Below are 24,622 nucleotides of genomic sequence, written 5' to 3'. Positions count from 1 at the left end.
ATTATCTGTTAAAGGTCGCAAAGAAACTGCCAGTTCTGGGAAATCTTTGACAAGTATATCATGTACCCATGGATTCAAATGAAAGAGTGAAGTTCTACGCAGAGAAACACATGGGCGTTTTGCAAATCTGAGCCAATAAAATCAAACCAAGAGACAGGGAAGTACTTTTTCTTAAAAAAAAAAATGTGAAGCTTGTTCACAGATAATTGGTTTCATGCAGCTCAGTGAGTCAAAGCAAAGCTTCTATCAGTTGACCCGAGTGATACTGAGTGAGAGAAATGAAACAAAAAAGTATTCAGCAGAGTTAAACAGATCTGGAGAAGTTCAGAGACCCGCAGAGATGGGAACAGTTGTGGGCTGGTCTCAAAGCTGCATATCCCACACTGTCCATCTGCACAAGGCCGATACGCTGCTTTGCGCGAGCTGTTTATCTGATGCAGACAGAGAGACGGCACTGCACGGCTACGTTTCCTCTTGTTCAAATCTTACTTTGACACCTCCCAGCCCTGGCACTGGCTAATGTCTCCAACTGAGAAGAAACTAAGTGGGGCTTCCAAAAAGCTTTGGGGAAATTTTAGAAAACATTAATGGTTTTATTTTATACCATTGCTTACCACTGTTTTAATGCATTTTATTCCAAGAGCTGCACTATGCAGCTGTAGAGAAAGGCATCTGCTGAAGGTCTTTCTTCATTTTCCGCAGACTGCTTTGGTGGCTGTCCAAATTTCTAGGTCCAGTTCTGGAGTAAACTGACTAAATCGAGGGTCTGTAGCTTTCAAAGCTGATACTTTTCCAGGTTACAAATTTGCTTTGTTTAAGAGAGATCCAAGACTGAATATTCCTTAGGAGATAATTACCTTTCTTTCTAGAGGAAGTGGCTAATGACTTGATCACCTCTTGCTAACAGCCTCTTCTGCCTCCCAAATGCCAATTACCTTTTCTCTCCATTTCCTGACCTGATCAACATAACCTAATCAAACTCAGAGCAACTATTCTCAATGCATACTTGGCTTCAGGTTTCCCATTTCTATTCCAGATCTGAGGACAGAGAGATGTGCCAAAAAGCTCGTCTGTTTTTTCCAGTTGCATCCACTGATCTAATAAAGATACTACATTACCCTACAAACATGACCCTTGCCTATGCTCTTGAGCCGTCACAGCTACAGCAACGCTACCTGCTACAGGGCTGAATAAGGACAAATGTAAGGAGCCTGTAAGTGAGGGACACCAGGCAAAACACGTTCGTACAACATGATGAAGGAACCTCAGGGTGCAGGGCTTTCGAGAAACTCTTTCTGTCAGTTAGAAAGCTTTAGATCATGAATCTCCCACTCTTCCCCATAAATCCCTAGCCAACAATACAGCGCTGCTCTGATGTATTCTCTAAAGAAACTTTCTAGAAAGCAATGTGTGATAGTGCTCTTATTTCAAGCACTGACAGAGCTCTTGGCGAGTAGAAGGACCTGGCCCTAAGGGGAAAGCCAAACTCGGCACCTGCACTTGTTTGTGAGAGCTAACCCCATGAAGAGGTGTGAGCACTTTATCATAACTCTGGCTTCACTACTAACAGCCATTTATCATAGCCAAAGATCAGGTTCAGACAGTCTCCTGACCACTTTGCAAGGAAACATCGCTAACCTCGACACATTCGCTTCACGCTGCATACTCCTGCGAGCAGTACTCAGCCAGTTCCACCTGCTGCTGGCTCAACTCGCAAGCCAAGGCTACCGACTGCAAATAAAGGGGTGAAAACACGCAGCCCCTTATGCACAGGCATACCTGCCAGCCTTGCTTTTCAGGGTTTACTGCGGGGCATTTATCTGCACTTTATGAACTTCTTTGTGCAGAGACCCGATGCCTCCTCTGCCATCATGTCACCCTGCCCCCTGTAACTTTGCCCACAACACAGAGGACTGAACAGCGCAAACAACTCCATAATTTTCCCAAAATAACTCATTGTCTATAAGAGAAATCCCCTCTGTTTTGAAAATACTGCAGGGTATCAGACCCTGTAAAGTCTACCTCCAGCACACTCAATGAAAAACAGTCATGTGAGTCTCCTGTACTGGAAGTCAGGAAGTAATGGGCATGAAAATTCCAAACAAAAAATAAACGGGACTCCCATTTCTCCGTTTTCAAGGAAATCACAACCTCTTTGTCTATACCTATGGGGACTAAGTTTTGGGACAAAACTTAGGTATGGTGTGACCAGGAAGTGCCAAGGCTTACCTATCCAGGGCCTTTAATCATGACACTATAATTAACAAGTGAGATCTAAGCCTTTCCTCTTAACTTCACTTGGCACAGCGCACAGACCTTATTCACTCCGTTCTTCAGTCAGCACAGTGGCCTTGCATGAAGAGATCCGAGTACCAGAAGTCTAAAAAGTGCTCTTTGTTCTCTGGAGGTAGGAAGTATCTCATAAGCCTCACTTACACAGAGCTTTCAGGGTAAGGACGATTCATATCTCCATGTCCTTGCAACAAGTTTTACGCACTTAATGTAGACAGTCAAAATCCTTTGAGAAAGCAGTGTGACCGTTTTCCCCTGAAGTTTGGTGTCCATGCATATCATCTTTGGAAGAAGCTTTACAAGCTCCTCAAGCAGACTACTCCCACTCAGTACTGTCTTTAAAACACTGACTGGAAATCACACCTACCACCTTTAAGCAGCTTTGCTGACCTGAGAAACTTGACAGTTGCCCCCACTTGCATTTCAAAATTATCCTCACACCCCTCACACCACATTGTCCTCACATCACTCTCAGTGAGTGCCAAGCAAAGTCAGGGCTGCAGACAAGGATAACTAGAGCTACAAGATGCAGCATGGGCAAACTTGTCTGCACTTTTTCTATTAAAAGCCATTTTGCTGTGTAGACGCTATGGCCCAGACCTCCAGAGCCTAAATCCCATCTAACTCACCCTTCTAACCGTTGTGCCCTTTTGAAGACCCAAAGCCAGCAAGGACATGTCAAATGGTCCGTTTTGTTGATCCAGCGTAACAACCTGCCCATAAGTACAAGCTCTGCGGCAGACTCGACCATTTGGAGATTACAGTGTCGCAAGGCAATCTCAGGCTCTATGGAAAGCCCAGCAATACCACTTCTGAGAAACACCTGAAAGAAGAAAAACCCTAAAAACTTGTCGTCTTCAGCTGAGCAGCTTCTTTAAAACGCCCAAGAGTCTGGGAGCAGAAGGAAGCAACAAGCTTCTCAGCCTACAGACTGCCAGTGTCCTGAACAGAGCAACAGAGTCAAAAATGTCTTCTGTTGACAGCTCTGCCAATGGTTCGGCACGTGAGGTTCATCTTCCCACAGTTTGCAAACTACAGATCATTTCCTGACTCAGGGCTAATTTACATTACCGTCTCTTTGGCAAAAGCAACGCAAGCCTCTTCTTCCTGGGCTGCGTTCAATGCAGCACTGGAGCAAAAAGCAAGGTGATAATCCAAACACCTCCATGTTATCATCCCATTCTTCTAATAGGCTCGACAGTCACCTCTCACAGTGAATAGTCTGAAATTCGGCTTTCTACAGAAATTCTACTCCTTCTACAGCCGTGCCTTCCTGTGGGGACAACGCTCTCCTCTGCAATGAGCAAGGCTGCTGAGGAGTAATACTCTGCAAAGGATAACGGGAAAGAGTCAGGGCCTGAGACAAGCCCAGCTCTCCACTGAGACACACAGCTGGCAGGGCCCGCTAGCTGTGTGACAAAGGGACCTTATGTTTGCATTTAATTTATATGGAAATTAAAACATTTAAGCTTGTTGTACTTCTAACACTGCACTGGTGGCAAAATTAATGAAGCCCTTTCGACAGCCAAAGGGTATGTCATTACATGAATCAAATTCTGCCGGGTGGGTTAGGAGAGAGACCCCCGCCTGAATGGGAGTGCAACTGAGCTACCTGCTTCACCACTAGGAAAAGCGATTGTGAAAACAGAGTGAAAGGGAGCACAGTGCGAGGAGAGTAGGAGTAACACGGACAGCTGGAGCAACACGGACAGCTGGAGCAACACGGACAGCTGGAGCAGCAACCATGCCACGAGGAGTGGATTTCCAATCCTCCCACTGTTAATGGAGCGGCAAGCCTCAAGAAACTTCGATTGCTGAGAGCTACCTGTTCCTCCTTTTCTAAACTCCCGCAACCAAGTGCGGTACCCCAGCCCACTTGCCCTTACCCCGGGACTTACTGAGCCATCCCACGCTGGGGCTGCGCTGCACTCGGATCTCATCATCCAGCGTGCGTGTCGCTAGGCAGGGCACGGAGCTCTCAAGCGGGCTGCGTGCTTTGGCGGTGCAAGCAGGAGACAGCAGCAGCAGAGAGGAGGAAGAGAGCAAAGTGGAAAAGTCATAAAAAAACAAACAAACAAACAAAAGAAAGAGAGAAAAGCTCAAGCAATTGCACAAGCAAGCGAGTTGGGAGACAGAGGTTTTGAACATTTACGGTTACGCATACAAGTGCACCTTTCTGCATAGGTCAGGGACAAAAGAACTAAGCCCGCTCACTCGGAGCACAAAACCGCCTCCGTAGCTTCAGCTTTCAGGGCTCATCTGGCAGCTCTCATAATTCTAGGTGCCTGAAATCTCAGAACCAGACTTCAAGCAACTAAATAAAGGAGCTGCAATTCTAGTTGTGCTGTGCAGTCCTGACTGCGGGCAGGAAATAAGAATGGCAGACACACACTGCTTTAGAAAAAAAATCAGGTCACTTCCCTGTAGGAGCCAACTGTGAATATCCTGACCATGTAAACACCCAAACAGACACCAATTAGGGCTTGAAAACGCACACCCTATTTTGTAATGCTTCAAATAATGCAAACAGCTAAATAAACTTTTTTTTCTTTCAAGCTTAATTTCTCTCCTCCTATGCTATTATTATTTAACCGTCACCGTATCACTCAACTCTCTAGAGGGACCTGGGATGCAGTTTGTGTGAAAAACGCTTTGAAGAGATGCATTCCAGTGTAGAACAAGAACTTTAGAGGGAAAAGCTTTCAACTGCTGCAGCTTTTGTTCTCTCAGCGCATCATCTAATGTGCTGCAGGCAGCAGAAGTGTTATTTTAACTCAAGCGTTTCCAAACTACTCTGTCAGTACAGCAAAAATATAAATAACTGCCTCCTGCCTCTTCTCTGCAGAGCGTACAGTAGGTGTTGGGACAGCACAGACGCTGTTCACACAGCGAGAGGTAGCGTGCCATTATCCACGAAAGTTAAATCCTTGCACACAAACACACCTACAGCCTTTGCCTGCTTGTTGTTGTTATGATTCGATCGCTACTCTGCAACGCTTGTGCCCATGGCTCTCATGGGCCTAAGCTATGCAAAATGCTGGCAAGCAGAAAGCTCACAGCTCTCTTCCAAACAATAACAGCTAAAACACACAGTGCACAGCAAATTTCATCATCAAATTACTGGTGAGCACTCATTAGAGAGTCCTCAGGCACCTGAATAAGGAAGGGTGAACATGCTTTTCATTTTACAGAGGGACAAACCAATGGGAGATCTGCACTGCAAACCCGAGGTATGCCAAACGGTCAAGGACTGCTAGATAGCCTCCTCTCCATCTATTATTTATTGCAGGGGCTCATTTCAAATGCTGCACTCTGCGCCAGGGAAGGACACGCGTGAAGTAACACCACGAACTCTTAGAAAGGCAGGTAACAACCCAAGACACTAGCGCACCTCTGTCAAGGAAACACGCAGGAGTTCAATTTAAATGTTTCTGAAACTCCTTGTTGAACATATCCGACATCTCACAACTTTCCACCAATAAAAACAAACGAAAAGGATAGTGTCTTTGTAAAAGTAACTTTTAGGAATTACGTAGTACTGCTTTGCCTGCTCAGCTTTTTGATAATCATCTGTATCCTGCTCAGGGGACAGCAAAGAAATGCATTGATTTATCCTCCTCCATCAGACAGCACACAAGAAATTGTCATTGTTGGCACAATTTCTTTCCCAATGGCAAAAGGATTTCTAAGAAAATGTCTTCATACAAACACGATACCGGGGCAAGACCAAATATCAGTCTTTATGACGCAGCTATGAATAAAAAGCTTTACCAGTCTCAAGCTCAGTGTTTCTGCCAATCTGATTGCCACGTAGTCTGGCTTCAAAAACTGTGGTAAAATAAAAGAGCTGGGAGCAGGATGCCTGTGGGACCACTGGCCGCAGAGACACAGTCGTCCCAGGCGGGGTCTTCCCAAGCCCAGAGAGCGGCTGGAGACCTTCAGGAATCGGGCACTGCAGTGGCAGGGAGGTGGGCATCTCCTCTCCCGCTCACCTCTAAAAAGCAGCATTTCTTAGGTTGCTGAATTTCTACGTGCATTTCATAAAACTGCACGGGGCTCATTCGTGTATCATGTCAACTCCAAACACGGAGCCCAGAAGCCCAGAAGACAGAACTAAGAGCGTGGCAATACTATCTTAGGACACATTCAAGACTTCTTGAAAAGTTCTAATTATGAATAATTAGACATAGATAATCAAATATCATTAATTATTTAATAAACCTAACTATAGCTTTCCTTGAAAAAAAAAAAAAAAAAAGGAAAATCACTAGCAGACAGAATCCATTGTAATGGCACTATGCAGATGTGTTTCCCAATAAATGTATTCCAAAATAGCTTAATATAGTTAGATACACATCCAGTTCACAGGTTCCAAAGAAATTGTGATTGCCTAGTAAGAGCCAGTAAGGTAAACAACAGTTTCAGACAGAAGTATTGCATAGCCTAGTTAAGCATCAGTAGATGCTGTCTTATTAACAGCCTGTAATGAACACACAATAATTGCATAAGCTACATTCACACTCTGCTTCATAATTTACATCCGTGTGCTTTAAGGGTGGACTAAAGATGAGAAGTTACCCATTTTACCAATGGCACTAAACGCCAGTGGAGCAGAAGGCCAAGCTGCTTTCTAAATATATCAGCCTGTAAAGCTCTTACCCAGAGGTGAGAAGCAAGCGGTGCACAGGTCCTGTGTCCTGAGGGACTGCCATTCACACTGACCCGCGTGCAGCAGGAGTATTGTACAACGTTTCGCTAACATTGAAAGGAAGGGTAGCACTTGAAAGCAAATATCTACCTGGAAAGCAGCTCTAGGGAAATTTATGAGCACCTGGGCCTGGTGGCACTTTTATTAGTGTTATTAGCCATGGGGAGAGACAGTTGCGCTCCTGTCGGCTTCATTAAATTTTTATCTGTCTAAAGGACAAATTCTGCCTTCAGAAGCACATGAGAGGCACTCAATGAACTCCAGGGAGCACGGTATAGCTCAATGAAATTCATTCTGGAGTTACTTTTTCATTAAAGTGTAAATAATAAATACCAGTAACAACTACCCATAAAATATTTCCCTTTGTATATGTCTCTTCCTCCTCAAGTCTCAAAGCTGTCATGAAACGTAATGCATTATATATTGTTATAATATGTAAGTATCCCAGGTGGGGAAACAGGGGCAAAACGATATGAAAGAACGGGTTCAAGGTCAGCCAGCAGGCTAAGCAAAGCCAAGAAAGAATTTCTTGAGAATCAGTCCAATAGAGACAAGGGCCCACACAATCTTGTCAAACGAGAAAAAGAAGTGAATGAAAAACTAAGTCATGTAGAACCTGAGCAAAGGATGCCCTTAGCCATGAAAAATAAGCATGCGCTGGAGTGAAAACTTACATAAATGTCCCTTGCCAGTGTCATCCCCTGAGGACGATCGTGTTAAAACCAGCACTGAAAACTTGGCTCCCTACAGCAAGGAGCCAGGACTTATCATCCGAAATACAGTGAAATAACGCACAGTGCATGCTTTCCCTTCGTTAGCATTCTAAGTAACGTTTAATTTGTCTTTAGCACCCTGAGGCTTTGACGGCTCCCCAATGAACGGGTCTTAACTGCAGAAAGGAAGAACTTGACCAGCTGCCAAAAAAAGAAGAGGCTGCTACAAGCGCATGCTGCAGTCCAAAATAGACGCGACGCAGAGGTGGAAGGTGGATGCACGTTCTAAACAGAGCACGTTTTAACCCCTTTCCCTTCAATCAGCCTCTTGCTGGGTCTGAAGGAGGCACCAACAGTAACAACGCCATGCAGTCAATCCTAAAGGTTGCTTTACGTTTCGACCCTGAGGAATTCAACGACAGAGACACGCCCAACAGCCAAGTGTTGACCATCTAAATAGTTGTACGTGCAATGTACTATAGTACTGTGAGAGCAGTTTGGTCTGACTGTGGCATCAGAAACGCACCACGGGTTAGCCTGAGAACCACGCTTTGCGTTAACCATAACGCTCAGCATCACGGTGCCTACCTTTAGGAAAGCGGCTGTGGGCTGGAGCCAAGGAGCAACTGCATCGCCTGCATCGCACACAGGGAGACTGAAACCTCAGAGTGATGCATGCTAAAGATCCAGTTGTCTTAAATTCTGCCTCCCGTACTGCAGGGCAAGCCTGTTCATCCTTTCTTTCAAAGGATGAAGTAGCCATGGAGGCAGTAACCAATATATAAACAAACAAACAAACATATAAATATATATATATATGCAGACACCACCACAAGTAATGCCCAAGAGCGCCTTTCCAGTCACTGCAGGGGCTCTGCAACAGCCTCCCTGTCTTTAGCACGCACCAATAACCTCATCTGCCAACACCGTAGTTCCTTTCCCAGAACGTGAATTTAGCCCAGCTGTAACTGTCCTTGCAGTGCTGTCCAAAGCCCAGCTCCTGCTTTGTGCCACTGGACCCCTGCACAGATATTCCCCAAAAAGGTTCACCCCCAGAGCACTCCCGTGATTTACTGCGCCTTTGTGTTATCTGTTTAATCAGAGCATTATCAAGCCGCTGGTGTGCGGGAAGATGTATCATCAAGAGCCATAAATATTCTTCACACGCACATACACACCTGTTGCAAAAGCAAAGGACAATAAAAAGTAGGAAGTATTAATAAAGAACTGTAGTAGGATAGGGAGAGATGTTAGGGTGAGTTTTAGAAGCAGAATACAGAAAGCTAAGAGGCCTCAAACGTAGTAACGTTAATATCAGCTTGCTTTCGCTTCTAGGTACTTCAAAACAGCGACTTTCGAACAAGTTTTCATACTGCTGCATGAGGCAGTTTACAGAACTGCAAGCCACAGCAGGCTTAAAACACCCTCTTTTTTGACTACCTCAGTTAAGACGACTGCAAATCTCAATGCATGGTTAAGTACGGAGTCACTGCCAAGGCCTCTATAACTCTCTGCATCTGCACACGCAAACACGTTTATACAGACACCACGATACACACGGCATTTTTAAAGAGAAACAGAGACATACACAAAACTTACTCCACAGAACAATTTTAGGATGAATAAAGCAAGATGGAAGTCAGCTTTACCCACACTGGACAATGATTGTATGGCAATAAAATGCAAGCTAGATCACATAATCCCTGTCAACGTTTTTGATTGAGAGTGTCATGGACACCATCTGTTACCGAAATCGAACGCACACGAAAGCTTTGCCTCGGCATAAACGTTCCAGACAATTAGCTTTTTAGGTTTCAGGCACAGTTGGAGTTTTTTTTTGGAAATCTCTCTTTTCTAACGTTGTTCCTACATTGTCTCCTACACACCAGCCGCGAGAGTGCCTCTACGCCTTTCGCTCAGCTTTCCCCGCGACCACTGCATCCCGCTGCCTGACACCTGCCTCCTCTCCCACTCCGTCCAGTGAAGATAGGGTTAGAGCGATGTGCCACGGCCAAAGCAGCCTTCAGAGCCCACCACTGATGGGTTATCAGCATGGGTCTTGCTACGCTAATCGTGGGTTAGAAAAAGCATCGTCATGGCAACGGAGTTAGTTTTTGGCGGGCGAGTTTTGTGGGTTGCTTTAACACGGAAGGCTATAGCCAGTTAGCCTCTGCATTACCGTTATCGGGGTTGGTAAACATCCTACTTGCACTGGAGACGGTCTTCCCAATGTCAGCCAGGGAGCGCAGGTTGGACTTCTTGGTCTGGTGCCGGTGCTTCCTGAGCAGCGTGTAGGTGACCTTGTCCTTCATGTCTAGCTTCAAAAGGCCCGTCTCGATCTGATTGTCGACAATCATCTCTGTCGCACGCAAGGAAGGGGGTAGGGGACAGGAAAGGAGCGTTAATCACAAAGCACAAAATCTGGCCACCTTAAGGGAGTGCAAGGGAGAGCGTCCGCCTTACCATCCTGAAGTCTTTCCTTCCCGTCTCAAAACCACCACCAGATTTTGCCAATTTATTTTTAGTGGGAGTCTCTTTTAAACGTTTCCTTTGAAACGAAACACAAGCACTTCCATGCAGCGGAGCCCCTCAGTCCGGCCGCAGCAGCACTGCCACTGACACACGTGCTGCACCAAGATGTCTGCCCTTCTGTTATTTTCAGACATACGTCAAGGGGATTTCAAAGCAACTACTGCCAGGACAAGACAGCTCCTAGTCCAGAAAGGGGAACCTGCTCTGAGCTTGTATTTTTTTGTGAAGAAGCTACAGTTACACTGTGCTTTCCAGGAGGCTCCCAAAAATACAATGGCAAAACTTCTATCAAATTCAGCCAGGTCTACATTCACCTCACAGGTCCCCAACAAAACCTAATTTGATTAGAGGAAAAAAGTCCTGGAGACGAGTAACTATAAATCATTCACTCTGAAAACTAAAGTAAAATGACAGCAACTGCAAAAGGCAGAATTTGCTCCCATTTTCACCGGATAAAACTTATTATTTGCCTTTGCCTTTCACCGAATCCCTGTAAAAGAAACTTCCAACCCATTGCAAAGGCTGCTCGTTTTCCATCACTTCTCTCCTTTCTGCTCCTCTGTTCCAGGGGACAAAAAAGGGCAGTCAGATTTATTAAGAACCTCTACTGTGCATTAAATCCCACATTAAATTGTTCCCTTTATTACTTCAGTTAAACGTGCTGTCCCCCAAGGGAAAGTGGCAGCTCTTATTTGTCTACCAGTAACTTTTATTTGTGCTAATAATAAAAGTTACGGGAAAGTAGAGGCAGAACATGCCTCACATTTGCTAACTCAGAGGGTCAGAAAGTCATCTTCTTCATGCTACCCAAGAATCCTTGGTGAAAAAAACCCTAATATTTCCAGCCTAACTCAGGAAATACTGATTATATGCATGTAGGTACGGTCACACAAAATGTTGGCAAAAGCTTTATTCTTTGTAAGGTGACGTTTTTCCATCAGCTTTAGTTGTTCACATATTTTACTAGTAATTTTTGGAACGCTTCTTTCAGAATAACACGTCTGTCTTCATCAGGTTTATCTTTCTCCATCTGGCAAGTAGTTTTTCCCTCCCATGTTTCTGACATATCACCAGTCAACAAAGGGAGCTCTGCGAGTTTTACTTTCCTGCCCGTAACCATTAGACATCAACAAATTGATCACGAGTAAACAATTTTGGAAACCCAGTCTGCAGATTTTCTAGACATCCCTCCGTGTCTAATTAAGGATAATAAGTCCTTACAGGCTGGACCTACAGCAGCAAAAATACCCCCAAGAACTCTCTATCTTTCTTCCTTTCTTTTACCTATGCTCCTCCTCCTCCATGTACTTTGTGAGTTTTCCCTGATATTCCTAGAAGGATTATTTCTTTATGTTGCTCTTTTAAGGAAAACAAGCGTCTTCATTGGGCACTGAAAACGGACGAGTTACCTCAGATTACCACCCTTAATAGGAGTGGAAAGCTTCGGGCCTTCCAACATGGTTATTCCCCGTTTTATTTCAGAAAGTCTGTGGCAATGATAAATTCTTGGGTATTTGGGGGAGGGCAGGGGTAAGAGTTACGCTCAGTCCCTCACTTTCAGAGGGTACCTTGAAGTTTAACAAAAAGATCAAGTTGTAGGGAAGAGTTTAGGGAAAGAGCCAGGGAAGCTTACTTACCCACCACCTGAGGGAGCGAAGAGGCCTCCATGTCCAGCATTATTGAGCCTTTTTCTATACACGTCCTTAATTCAAACAAGCTGTGCAGGGACAACGTGGCCACATGAGGTTTACTCCATCTCTCCCCACCTTGTTCTACCTTCTCTTCAAACTTTATCCACCTACAAGAAGGCAGACAAACGCGAACGGGTTAAAGCTGTTGCTCCCTCAGCTCCTCGCAGGCGTCTCCGAAAGAAGCCAGCCAGCCCAAACATCGCAACGCACAGGCAAGTTCAAGCGTACAGATTTTGCCACACATCTGCAAGGCCACAGATCCACGATCCAGTTGCAACGGCGGAACGAGTTGGCATGCGCCAGCTGAGCAGTGATCGTTCTGTGTCGGCTTGTAACCTCTTGCAAACGCGAGATAAAACATGTTATCTTTAATAGCTTTCACCAGCACTTAAACTAACACAGTTTACCTCATGTTTGCTCCAGGCCATGGATATACAAGCAGTTTCAACAGCTCAGCTGACACCCGGTAATTCACACCCTGCTTCGCGCACCCCGGCCCTAACCTGACGCTCAAACGTAGACAAAGCAACCCCCCCACCACCACCACCACTGCTTCACCAGATCTGAGCAGCGCAAAGCTAAACAGCTAAATCCACACTCACTAGCTCAGCCAAGCACCCAGCGGTGAGAGGGGCTGAGCTCCCCAGCTTCCTGAGAGGGTGCAAGACCAGCGCTCCTGGAAATGAAGGGTGCCTTGCTGGCAAGCATTCAAAGGCAGACAAGAAGATCGGAAAACTTTGGCCACCGTTTAAGGAACCAGGTAGGCCTGCAGCAACATGACTTAATATTGACTACAGGAAAAACGTCAGGCCTTGGCCAACATGCAACAGCCGTGCCAGCAGGCAGCAGCCCCGAGCGCTGCTGCCCAGTACTAAAGGGCTGGCATGAGGGAGAGCTGCCCAGCGGAGACCCGCTTCCCAAACAGAACTGGGGAACCTCCTTAACCAGGAAGGATCAAACGAGCCATCGATGGAGAAGCCCCAAATGGAGGGGCTCCTTGCTTCCCTCCCTTCTGCAGCCACTGTTTAATGATTGAGCAAAGCAGGCCTGGAAGAAACTGAAAGCTCATCTCCTTAGTTGAAGATTAGAGCAAAGGTTAAATCCTGTGCTAGGCAAAATATTCTTCACACCCCCTAAAACCGTGTCCTAACAGCAGGCAAGCGTGAGGTGCAAACCTCTGCAAGGGAAGGGATTGCAATAGGGAGCTCGGTGCAGCGGCCCCCGGCGAGAGCAGGCCCCACGGGCCGTCGCCAGCAGCTCACAGCCCCCCAGGCTGCCGCGCTGCCCTCCGTCCCTCCGCCGCCAGCACCGTGTTTGCATGGCTGGCCACGGGGTGGGGGGATTTCAGCCATCTCATAATTTTGGTGTGCTAATTTAAAAAAAAAAAAAAAAGCCATAAACCTTTTTTCTTTATTGCAGCAACCAGTTGTGACTGTGATATGCGCAGGGAGTGTGGGAGAAAGGTGGGTGTTTTAATACAAATGATTTTCAAAGTTGAGATGTTATTTTAATATATTTGGAAAAACGAAAATGCCATTGACTGGTATAAGGGGACTATTAAGACCAAAAACATAAAGGTAAGGAAGTTCACAAGGTGGTTCAAAAGAATATTAGTAACCCAAGTGAAAAGAGACTTAATTCTGGAAAAAAAATGTATTATTTCAAAATGAATCCATTACGCTTTTAAAGTGCAAAAATCTTTTTTTGACCCTTTTTATTTAAAGGCAACTTTTTAACTGAAGCTAGAGGTTGAATTCGATCTCCAAGTAACGAAGGTCTATCCAGTTCCCAAAATGCAGGCATTTCCTAGGAAAGTGAAAGGAGCTAGGCACCTGCAAATCCGTGAATCTCAAAGGGCACCTACTATGCACGCACTGTATAGACACTCAGAACATCTCGAATGCAGGGAGATGCAGTTTATCACGCAACAACATCAAGGGTGCAAATTACAAAGCGCTTGTATTTGCGGTGAAAGTGTATTATTCGCAGTTATCGGTATTTGCTTTTGCCTCCTTTTCTCACTGTGATCCACCATACTTAAAAACAATAGCTTTAGACCCTTGGTTCTTAAGTCTCCCCTCTGAAGTCCCGGAGCAGACCATCTCAACCAGAAACCAGCGCTAATGCTTAGTTAAGCAATTCCTTCCATAGGGGCTTCCTGTACATTTAACTTCTGTCTTTTCTTTAGGGTTTTTTCATTATTATTATCCACTGCACACCCATTACCGTTATTTCCACCTATTACTATCCACTACACCTAATCAACTACTCTGGTTTGCCAACAAACATGTCAGGCAAAGCGGAAAGTAGCAGGAAAGCAGCAATTTTGTCTTAGAATTGAATTGAACCAGTTTGGCATGTTACTTCGCTCACAGAAAATACCTAAGGTGATAAAAATGAGCCAACCTGAAGCAGTGGCAGTCCCAGTTGCCTCCTAGGAGCCAGAGATGCCCCATCTGAAGGCAAACGTGGCTTGGGGACATCGAACTGCTTGGTCACTGCTCGTTACGCCAGGGGAGATTATTGAAAGATTCACTCCTGGTATGATACTCCCATAAATAACCTACCGGAAGATACTAAGCTAACACAAAATTATCCTCACCTAGCTGCATTCCCTCTTTTCAATACAGAGTTCAGGACACCCCAAGAATACCTGTTAAGGTTTAGGAAATGAGGCCAAAGCGTGCTGAGATGGAAACGTGGTATTTTGGTCAGTGGATACCCACAACATACCCCTGTGTTATGGCTCAGACAGTACTTATACACCAGGTCTTAGAAGTGTCATTAAAAGAGACTTTACCGCCTGAGGCACAAAACATGCTATCAGAAATAACCAACAACCCAAGACCATGCACCAGGCAAAAACATTTTTGGAAAAAAAACCTGCTTCTGCAGAAAAACTCACTGATGCACAGAAAGTTGCACGTGCAGCTGCTGAACATAGGAAAAAAGTGTCAGACTTGCAAGGTGGAGGATCGGAGCGGAGAGGACAAAAGAAACAGCCGTAGGGTTAATACTTTCTATCGCATGAATTGGGAACTGCACAGCTCAGAAGAGAGTTTCCCAAGTGTTGAAAGCAGAGAAGTACTTGCAGCGCAACAGCAATGGGTTGTTTATCTTAATCACCTCTTTTGCATTTGACAACCACGTTGTATTATGCCTCTTGGGTCTTGGAAATTACACTGAAGGCTCCAGTAAGGCTCTCTTGGCACTGTGGACTTCCGAATTCAGCAGTGTATCAACATCAGTGGCTCCAAAGGACAGACACTTGCTAGAAGCGCGCTTGGTGGCCTCCACAGTGACTTCCTATACTCCTAAGGCTTATCTGGGAGCTTAAGGCCTCTTTGGTGGTACACAGACTCTGAACACAGCTGGTGTCTCTACTAACTAACATAGCATGTGCAGAAGCCTTTTTTTTTTTCTTCTTACTTTTAGAGCCCCAAAAAGGGTGGCATAAGAGGCCTGTTAACAGTATAACGAGGAAGGGGGTGAAAGACAAAAATGTACTGTTTGACAGAGTTTACATAAAGAAAGAGGACAGTAATAAAAGATTAAAAAAAAATCCACTGGCCCGCAGGCCTTTCATTTCTTTTCACAGGGATCTCACGATCGTTCTGTTGTCTCCGTGCCTTGTAGAACAAGAGTCCCCATGACAGCGCACACATCTTGGTGCCCAAAGGTATTGCGCTGAACCGCAAAATAGACTGGCGGCCTCCAGCTGCCACTAGGGTTTCAGGCCTTTTCTTTTTACTAGCGTGCTCTGTATCCTTTAACTACCACCACAGTGCAAACATTTGCATGCTAGAGCAAAAACTTTTCCATCCAAACCAAGCAAGTTAATTACAAGCGCCAACAGAACGAACAAGGAACACTCAGTGACCCAAATCTTCAGGTTACCTTTTAACAGCAATAAACCTTCACTTTTACTGCTCCGTTCCTCATGCATTTACAGGGCTCCGTTGTGAAACCCTGTCTACACTAAGGACGTTTTCCCAAAAAGGCCCTGGATTTGTTCATCGGGGCTGGGCGCCAGCAGGGCTAAGAGGCGACGGGAGCCCTCGCAGGACTCTGACCTCCGCCGGCCCTGGTCATGCTGAATCCTGGGCTGCTCTCCGCAACGGCAATGCGTGCAGGGGGATACCCATAGCCCGTTCATCCTGGGGTTGCCAACACAGACGGCTGGACTCAGCTGAATCAAGGGGAAAAAAAGTCCTCTTCCATAAGTACCTTTTAAGGAGTATCTTTAAGAAACTTTCCACGATACGTAGAGCTGTTTTTCGGTAGACCAGAACACCTCTGGAAGGGACAGCACTGTTTGCTAAAACCTTTCAGTACAAACATTCGCTCCTGACAGCCTCGGCTCCCTTTCAAGCCTGTCTTCGCGCGGCCAGCTGCAGAGCTGGCAGCCCCTCTACCTGCCCAAGCACAGAACCAGCCAGCTCTGGCCAGTCCGGCTCGCAGCAAGAGCCGCTCGCCGCCTTACGGTAGGTTTGGTTTTGCAAGATTAAGTCATTTCAGGAAACCACTGCAAAATTCTGGACCATCGTACACCATGCAAGGTCACTATCAGCAAAATAACACGCAAGTTAGTGAGTCAGGCCAAGTTTAGGAATTGCACAGTTGCCTCAGCAGCGTGTCCCTGCTTTTAAGCATGTAAAACACATTGTATCCTTAAAGAGACAGAATCGCATATACAGCTCTCCCTAGCAATTCTACCAAAGACATAGGAAAATATATAAAAATAGAAAGTATTTCCAGAGTGGAAAATCTTCCTTTTCCCTCTACAGTAACTTGGTAATGCAAAGGGCCCAAGTCTATCCCTCTGCAAGCTTCTTCGACACTAAAAGCAGAGAGCTCTTAACAAACGTCCCTCGAGAAATCTAAGTGCTGTGTGATCTACCACGCAGGACATAGGACATCTTCCTTTCGGTCTGAAAGCTGGTTTGGGTGACCCAAAACAGCAGTCAATATCAGCAAACCGATCAGATTAACACCAGTAGGTCTAGATTAGGCCTAACTCCTCTGATTCTGTATTACCACCCCCCCACCCCCCGAAACAGTACATGTCACGGAAAGCAGCAGCCCGAATGGCTAACAGTTGTGGACTTAAGGAAAACACAGCTGCCCAGTATTCATACTAGAAAAGAGAGCCCAAATAGGCTGCTTGAGATGAAACGCAACATTTAGGCCCGAGCTGTGAAAAAGCCTTAACAAATTTTCATTAAAAAGCCTTCTCAAAGGCCTATATATGGACAGTGGAAAGCAGATTTTGCTGTAAAAAGCAGAGGTGGGCAGAACCCATGATGAAATGTAAGCGCTGAAATAACGATAAGAAAGAAGAAAACCAATAAAGGGAGAAAAGGAAGACCAATAAGCAAGAAGTTAAAGAGTAAAAGGTGAGAAGCCTCTAAATAGGCTTTAAGTGGCTGCAAAGTAAAAATAAAGAAAGATAAGGGGGGGAAAAGGGTAGGTGGTGGAGTGGTTCATTAAATCACAGGTAAAGATTAAGGAAACCAAACAACACGGGCTAACTAGGAACACAGTAGGAGCCCCTAACACTGGAAGGTGGGGAGAGAGCTTAGCACAGCCACAATAAAGGAAAATGAAAAGCCAGGAGTTAAAAGTGGGAGATGGAGGACAGGGAAGGCAAAGCCCCAGGCTGCTCACTGACTAGCTGAGCACCTCTTGGTCGTGGAACTTCTCAAGCCTTCACAGCAACCAGCCAGTAATTAATAATTTTAAGGCAAGCCCCCCAAAAATATTTTCACTGAAGAAAAAAATCGACCTTTGTAAGTCTAGAGGGCTCAACAACCACCTTGAAGACATGATTCCAACCCAATGGCTGTTTCTGCCTGGTTTAGAAGTAGACTATAGATCATTTGTGCCAAACAGATAAAAAAAAATATGCCAATCCTACATCAGCACCATCAAAAAAATAAGCAGAACGTAACCAAGAAACTCCAAGCAGGCAATCCAATGCAGCATTTAACACTCAGCTTGGATAATTCCCTTAAAAGAAAAAATCTTTAGCTTTTTACCTATTTAAAATGAATTTCATCAGTAACTCACTAGGAGACAGACACAGTCAAAATCTTCCAGCTTGTGTATCTGGTGCAGTCAGACTTGAATCTACTTTCAGGCAATAGAATTAAAGTAGTTTTAACATGTTTGCGGAAGTTTTGTTCGGGCACCAATTTCTGACAGTTCTGGCCAACATACTGCAATGGCTGCAGAGCACAGTAAGCCCATATGCATGTTTGGCTCTACATATGCAACCCATTCGCACAAATCTGACACTTCAATTTTACTGGAGTTTTTGTTTTAAAGAAATATTTAAACAACCCCTTGAATATTCTCTTTTGTCAAAGAAAGGCAGTTTCAGCAGTACGGGCCCCTTTCTGTGGATTTCCCAAGCCACACTGGAGCACGGATATTACCCCCTTTCGAATGTTAAGAGGAATTTCCTATGGGCTTTCCAAGCTGTTACCCTTCCCCTTTGAGGCAAAGAAAAAAAAGCAACCCACCTCGCTGTCTCCTTCCATTCCATCTCTTGTCCGTCGACGGCCAGGAGTTCATCCAGCTCGGTGAAAAGCTGCGGGGGAGCCGGGCTGTCATCCTCCTCCCCGAGAATGAAGCGGATGCGTTCGGCAGCGGGGGAGACTGTAGAGGTGAAAATACTGCGGTTAACGGCCTGAGCGATGACCAAGGACGTGCGGCTCCTCTCCTTCCCCGCCTCCCCATAGCCATTCAGCTGTTTCTCCAGGCTGCCTTTTCCATTTGACATCCTAGTTGTGGACGGAGGGGTGCGAGCGAGGGAGCGTGTATCTTGCTCTCTTCCCTTCCTTGCCTCTCACTTATGTCTTAAAACTTCAAGCTGGGAGTAAAGTTCAGGAAAACTTGTCTCTTCCTACAGTCCTTAACTACGTTACAGCAATTTGCAGCCCTTGTAAAAAAAGAGCTATCGAGCTCAAAACCAATATGCTCGATGGTGCGTGCCCAAGGACCTTTCGTACTCTGATCAGCTGAGATCCTCAGCCCCCTTTTTTTATATGACGTAAAACCAGTTTTAGCCAAACTATCTGGGGGCTTACTGGGACAGCATCCCGTGGCTGGCTTTCCCCTCCCTGCCACCAAGGCTCGGGCTCTCATTGGCCTCCAAGGCAGGCTGTAACCTTCCCAGACTTGTTACTAGAAAACAGAGGAATATTTAACAGAAAGTTTGTGTCATCTATACATGAAGAATGCGACTCAATCCATTTAGTCAGGCACCAATGCACTGAAAAAAACCAACTGCTCCCATTGGGGAAAAGTGTGTCCATTTAGGCAAAAGAAACTTGTATTCAACACATGCTCTTTTGATAGCACAAGTAAAGTTATTTTGTGCTATTGGCTAAGGACAAATCAGCAAAAAGCCTTTCCTGTTCAAGAAACAGAAGTGGCTCAAAGTTAAAAACTAACAACTTCCCTGTACGCGTGCCAAGACCTAACTGCATCTCCCAAAGGTAACTGGAGCTCATGCCCCAAGAGTAGCTTTGCTGGAGGACTTCTTGGGGGTCTAACTTTTTTTTCCCCCCAGTTATCACAGCATAAATGAAGGTGTGATCATGTGAAATTTTAAGAAAGACATCCTTTCTGCTGAATGTTTATTAGCATTAGAGTTAAACAGCAGACTATGAACTTTGAACAGTTCTGCTAAAAACTCCTTTCTTTTCAAAGATCAGCTGTCTGACTGTTGCAATATAATTAATTACACCAGGTGTCCAGTCACAATTGATTTATCCAGGGTAAACAAAATCTCAATTTCTAATGTGAAAAAAGGAACCAATAAGAAACATTCCCTTTCCTCCTACTTTTTTTTTTTTTTAAGGAAATTTCCAGTTATTTCTTCATAAATTATTATGCAAAAGTTGATGCAAATTAATTTCTACATCAGTTAGAGCGATGATATTTTCAGAATATAAAACAGGATTTCGCTGTTGAAGGGATATAAAAAATTTAATAAAACTATTGGTTTTTATTTTTTGCTGCTGGTGACTTTTTGTCTTGCTGCATTAGTTTTAATACTGCCAATTATAGCAATATCACAATATGGACACTTCATTGAAGGGAACAGTTTTTATCCATAGCTTTAGACCCAATGCTCTTTTTTGCTCTGCCTGTTCAGAATCATCTAGCAACGTAAGAGAAGATTAGGCTTCTTCCTGGAAAACAATGAATTTCTCAAAACAGTTAAGTTTTGCCTATCTGATTATTGTTCCAAAATGCCTACCTGATTTAGAAGGCTAGCTGCCAACCAGGTCAGTTTTACCACCCTCCAGCCCCCTTCCTTTCTGCCTCGGCTTTTCACATCATCAGGATGGTCACCAGCAACTCTGCTAGCAACGAGCTGCCCTCCCAAATCACTGAGGGGTGAAAACCCCTGCAGCAATACGGCCAAGAAGGCATTAAGAGTTTGGCTTGTTGGGCATTCCAGCACTTGGCAAGACTTTTGGCTTTAAATGTTTATAGAGCAGCGGTGTGTTCCTCCTTCAGCATCCTGACCCAGCAGTGGAGAGCTCAACCTTTGAAGAGTTTTTCACAGCACCGCGCGTCCTGCTCATCAGGCCGCAAAGGGCTTTCATTTGCTCACTTCAAGGGCAGAGGGGAGGCTTACAAGTCCCTTCTTTTTCCCATACTGAGGTCCTTAGCAGCCTGACCCTTCCTTGCAGAGCAGGACCCCACTAGGGAAACCTGTAGCAGCCCTGGCTGCCCTTTCACAGGGGAGCCTTACCGGGCAAGCTCTCCAGCTGCTGACTAAGAGTATTGACCTGTGCGCTTTCCAACGTTATCATTGTGCTGCCACAATCCCAAGCAACGGTGGCACCGCAAATTGGCGCTAGTCTGTACTTGTTGTTCCCACCAATCCACCATGTAGCGTTCCCCACCATTTTAAACCTCCCTGAGACACGGACCCTATCTCTGTTCATTGTACCAATGTGAAGCATGGCCCCTGACAATCCTCAACACAAATAATTATAGCATATCCATAATGGATGAGAGCCAGGCCCTCCCATCTCCTCACTTACTACAGACTGCACTTCTTCTGGTGACTGCATACCCTGATCCTTCCTCACTCGCATCGTTTCAAGGATACCACTTCATAACCAGTTACCATAACCATGACCGCCTCAGAACAGGAGCTCATCACTGCTTTGAGCGTAAGCACTATCATATGTGATCTTTTACCTTCTGACTGACAGACTTTGGGTCTTGCCCCTCCAAATCAGAGCAGTGGTGCCAGCTTCCTGACTAGTGGGACATGCACCTAAGAGCGACCAAACAGAGTGCCCATAACAGAGCTAGGGAAAAGTGAGGTCCATTGGTCCACGGGCAGAAGGTGACACCACCCCCTGGATGCTGCAAAGCTCCAGGCTGGGCTAGCATGCTGTGAGGTCCCAAAGCAATCCCATGGCATCATCCATCTAAGCATCTCCTGCTGGTTCACTTCTTCCCATAGCTAAGAGGGCAGAGCCCCTACCAACCCTGGCCTGAGCACTGCTCTGCCGTCAGTCATAGGATGTGGCATTTCAACCGCTGCCAATCTAAATGCGTCTCAAGAGCCATGAGCAGCCCACCCGTCAAGTAGAAACACAATGGACAGTCCTATTGGCTCCCATGACTGCAATTGTATTATGCACCATTCAATTTATGAGGTGCAGGCACAAAACAGAAACTAAAGCAACCCAACCACGTATCACTGGAAAGCCAAGTTCACCCATTCAACTGACCTGTGACTGCTGTTATGTCATGTAAGCCACCCGTGGCCCACAATCAGTAAAATTCCCAAACTGACTACACAAATGCCTTGGCATTTTTCCACCCAAAATGCATTTTCCATTCTGTATTGAGAAAATCCGCAATTTCCTGCAAAAGCTGTCCCTTACTACATTCTTAGCAGGAAAGAAAAACATTAAGAAAAACATTGCTAGGCTGAGCTTACATATGTTTAGCCCTTGTAAAACATACATTAATCCTTTTTGTAACTAGCACTCTTATGTAACTGCAAGTTCCTATAGATGTTTTCTTTTCTTTTCTTTTTTCTTTTTTCATAAGAAACATTTCTGAGAATCTGTGATGTGCATAATGAGTATTTGATTACTTGACTTGGACATAACAGATGCTCTTTGCAGAGCAGTTCTAAAATATGGCTTCAAACACATAAATCTCACACATGAAAATTGTCCTGGCAATTACAAAAGCAATTTGGATTAAAATCTGCATCTAAAACACATTTAAAACAAACATTAGTATAAATAATTAAAATTACCCTATTCCAAAAACCCAATTAGGCCCAACACTTAAGCTCATCCTTACACAGTCAGCTAAAACGAAGCACAGTGCCAGAAGTCTGTTCTGAAACCAAAGTACCCGCGTATCAGGAGGCAGGGTACAGTTTCTGGTTGCTCTGTCTGCCTTGGGGTAAATCACTTCCCCGCTTTGGCCCCCAGCTTCCCGCCTGCCAAATCCCAGCCTCTCCCCTCCTCTTCTGTTCAGACTGCACATAAGTCTGTCTGAGACAGACAGAGCAGAGCAGAGATCTCACCATGTGGACGTATGAAAAAAATACCCTCTAAAACGGAGCCTGAAGTTTCGGCTAAGGCCTTTCAATACCGCTGTACAAGTGGACTGTATATAGGGTAACAGCATGTCTTATGCTTCTGTTGCAGTAACGCTTCAGCTACAGACATGTACATAGGCATGTACCTGAACGACTCACAACACGGAGAAGAAGGTGGTGCCCAGCCCACAGAACACAAAACAGCTTATAACGTCAATCTGCGGACTTCCACAAGCTAATTTTTCTTCTTTGATTAGTTTGAATTTAGCAACTGCAAATGGCTGCCATCCTCCAGCCATTCACTGGTTTCACGGTGATGGACAGGGTCCAGGCAATTTATGCTGGAAAACTACAGCGTGTTGCTGGTGACTGGCTCAACCTTTCAGCTTCAAAAGGCAGCTTCAGAGCTCAGGGAGTGGCTGGAGCATTAAACAGTCTGTTAAGAGAAGGTCCTGAGTGATTACAGAGCTGCTAGAGCTGCTGAAGGCATTGGCTTCAGCCAACGGGAAAATTATCTCTTTTTCATCATTTTGAAGAGGGATTTATTGCATGGCAGTGTTACTCTGACACCTGATCCCGTAACGTGATAACTCCATAGCAGGCCACAGAATTTTGCTCGCTGAACTGTGACATAAGACAAATTGCAGAAATGTTCCCACCAAGTCTGGATATGCATCTTACCTCTCCCCTTCTGCTTCTTTTTTTTTTTTTTTGGTCTTTCTTTCTAGTCTTTTGTTTTTGCTAATTTCATATTAGTTGCATTTAGCACAAACGATAAGGTTCAAAATCCAATTAAGGAATTTGCTGGGTCACAGGTCTCCTATGGCTTGCTTTACCACATGTTCTTTATTGCAATTTTGTAGGTTAATGGGCCGTTTATGGGTTGTTTATGTGCTCTCTTTAGCAAGGAGAACATATTTTCATCTTAATCTCCTGAGCGAACACTGTGTGCTAAGCATACAGGGGACAGGCGAGTATCAGGCTTAAGAACTGGAGAGCAATTAACCCGCGGGGTGAACCCTGAAGACCTCCCCCTGCCTGACCTTTGAGCACCACCCCCACCGGTCTTTCCCAAGTCTTGACCATCACCTTCAGTTCTCCCTAATCCAGCCAGTTTGGAAGCCGCTGAAACCAGCACCATTAATGACAGCATCAGCTGCCCTCGCTGAGAAGTCCTTTTTAATAGGGCTTTTGCTATTTTTGCTGTCTCATTCAAGAAACAACCTGACGATCAACAGACATGAGCGTCTGAGAAAATGCTAATCCCCAGATTTAGATGGCTAGAATTATATTTTTCCCTGAATGGGAAAGGAATTAAAGTATTAATTGCAGATGGTAAAATGCCCCAATGCAACATATAAATATAGGCACTGATATCCATAAATGACATCTTTTTACCTCCTCCTCTTCCCTTTCCTTTCCTTGCGTTCAGTGAGAAGTGGCCCACCAAGTGGCTTACAAAATAAATCACTTGCTGAAGAGAATGAACACATCAGCAGTTTCTCCTAGTTCAGTTCAGGCCAATTATAAGCACAATTTCTACCCTCAGGTTCCCAAAGGCAAAATCAATCTCCATCAACGCAGAGAAATCTCCGGGAGCTCAGCAGCACAGCGAGACACATTCTAGCACAACGACGGCAAACGAGGCCGTAGCCGAACTCCCAAGTCCAACGTCAGTCTAACTTGGGCAATCGTTCGCTGTCACGAGAGTCCTTCCTCATTGCTCTGCCTGATGAAGAAGAAAGCTCACTGCTGGCAGCGCTCCCTGCAGCTCACAGAAATACCATGGGGCTTTCAGATACCAGCAAGTATCCTAAAATCACCTCCTACTTCAGTGCCAAGTAACAACCGCCTCAGTCTTACTGGGTGAGATACGATTCAGCAAGGAAGATGGTTACAGTCTGGTTCTCCAGGTGGACAAGGTCTTCCTCGAATGGGGGGGAGGGCATTCATTTGTATTAATGCACAACTAAAACAGCCTCTTCTCTAATCAGCATGGTTTTCCTCCGTGTGTTTTTTTTCCAGTTTGTTGTTACCAGTTTGTTTTCATGCAGCCATAGGAAGTGATGCTAGTAAATGCCATTGGGTT

At 45.2% G+C, this 24,622-nt stretch overlaps 1 protein-coding gene across 13 annotated transcripts in view; it reads right to left on the bottom strand.

Annotated features, from left to right (window-relative positions):
- Positions 1–24,622, bottom strand: part of SLC4A4 (solute carrier family 4 member 4) — a 251,304-nt gene that overhangs the window by 83,102 nt on the left and 143,580 nt on the right. For 11 of the 13 annotated variants that reach the window (XM_009687277.2, XM_009687276.2, XM_009687274.2 and 8 more), the window contains 3 exons: positions 18,461–18,596; positions 11,883–12,043; positions 9,893–10,072 (listed from right to left, as the gene is read on the bottom strand). In XM_009687277.2, coding sequence (XP_009685572.1) covers positions 9,893–10,072; positions 11,883–12,043; positions 18,461–18,596 — 477 coding nt within the window. The remainder of the gene's footprint in view (positions 1–9,892; positions 10,073–11,882; positions 12,044–18,460; positions 18,597–24,622) is intronic. The other 2 variants (XM_009687280.2, XM_009687275.2) reach the window with 1 other exon arrangement.

This window comes from Struthio camelus, chromosome 4, assembly GCF_040807025.1.
Source record: "Struthio camelus isolate bStrCam1 chromosome 4, bStrCam1.hap1, whole genome shotgun sequence".
Classification (NCBI taxonomy): Eukaryota; Metazoa; Chordata; class Aves; order Struthioniformes; family Struthionidae; genus Struthio; species Struthio camelus.
Note: the sequence above shows the minus strand (reverse complement) of the source record. Positions and strands in the feature narration are given on the sequence as shown.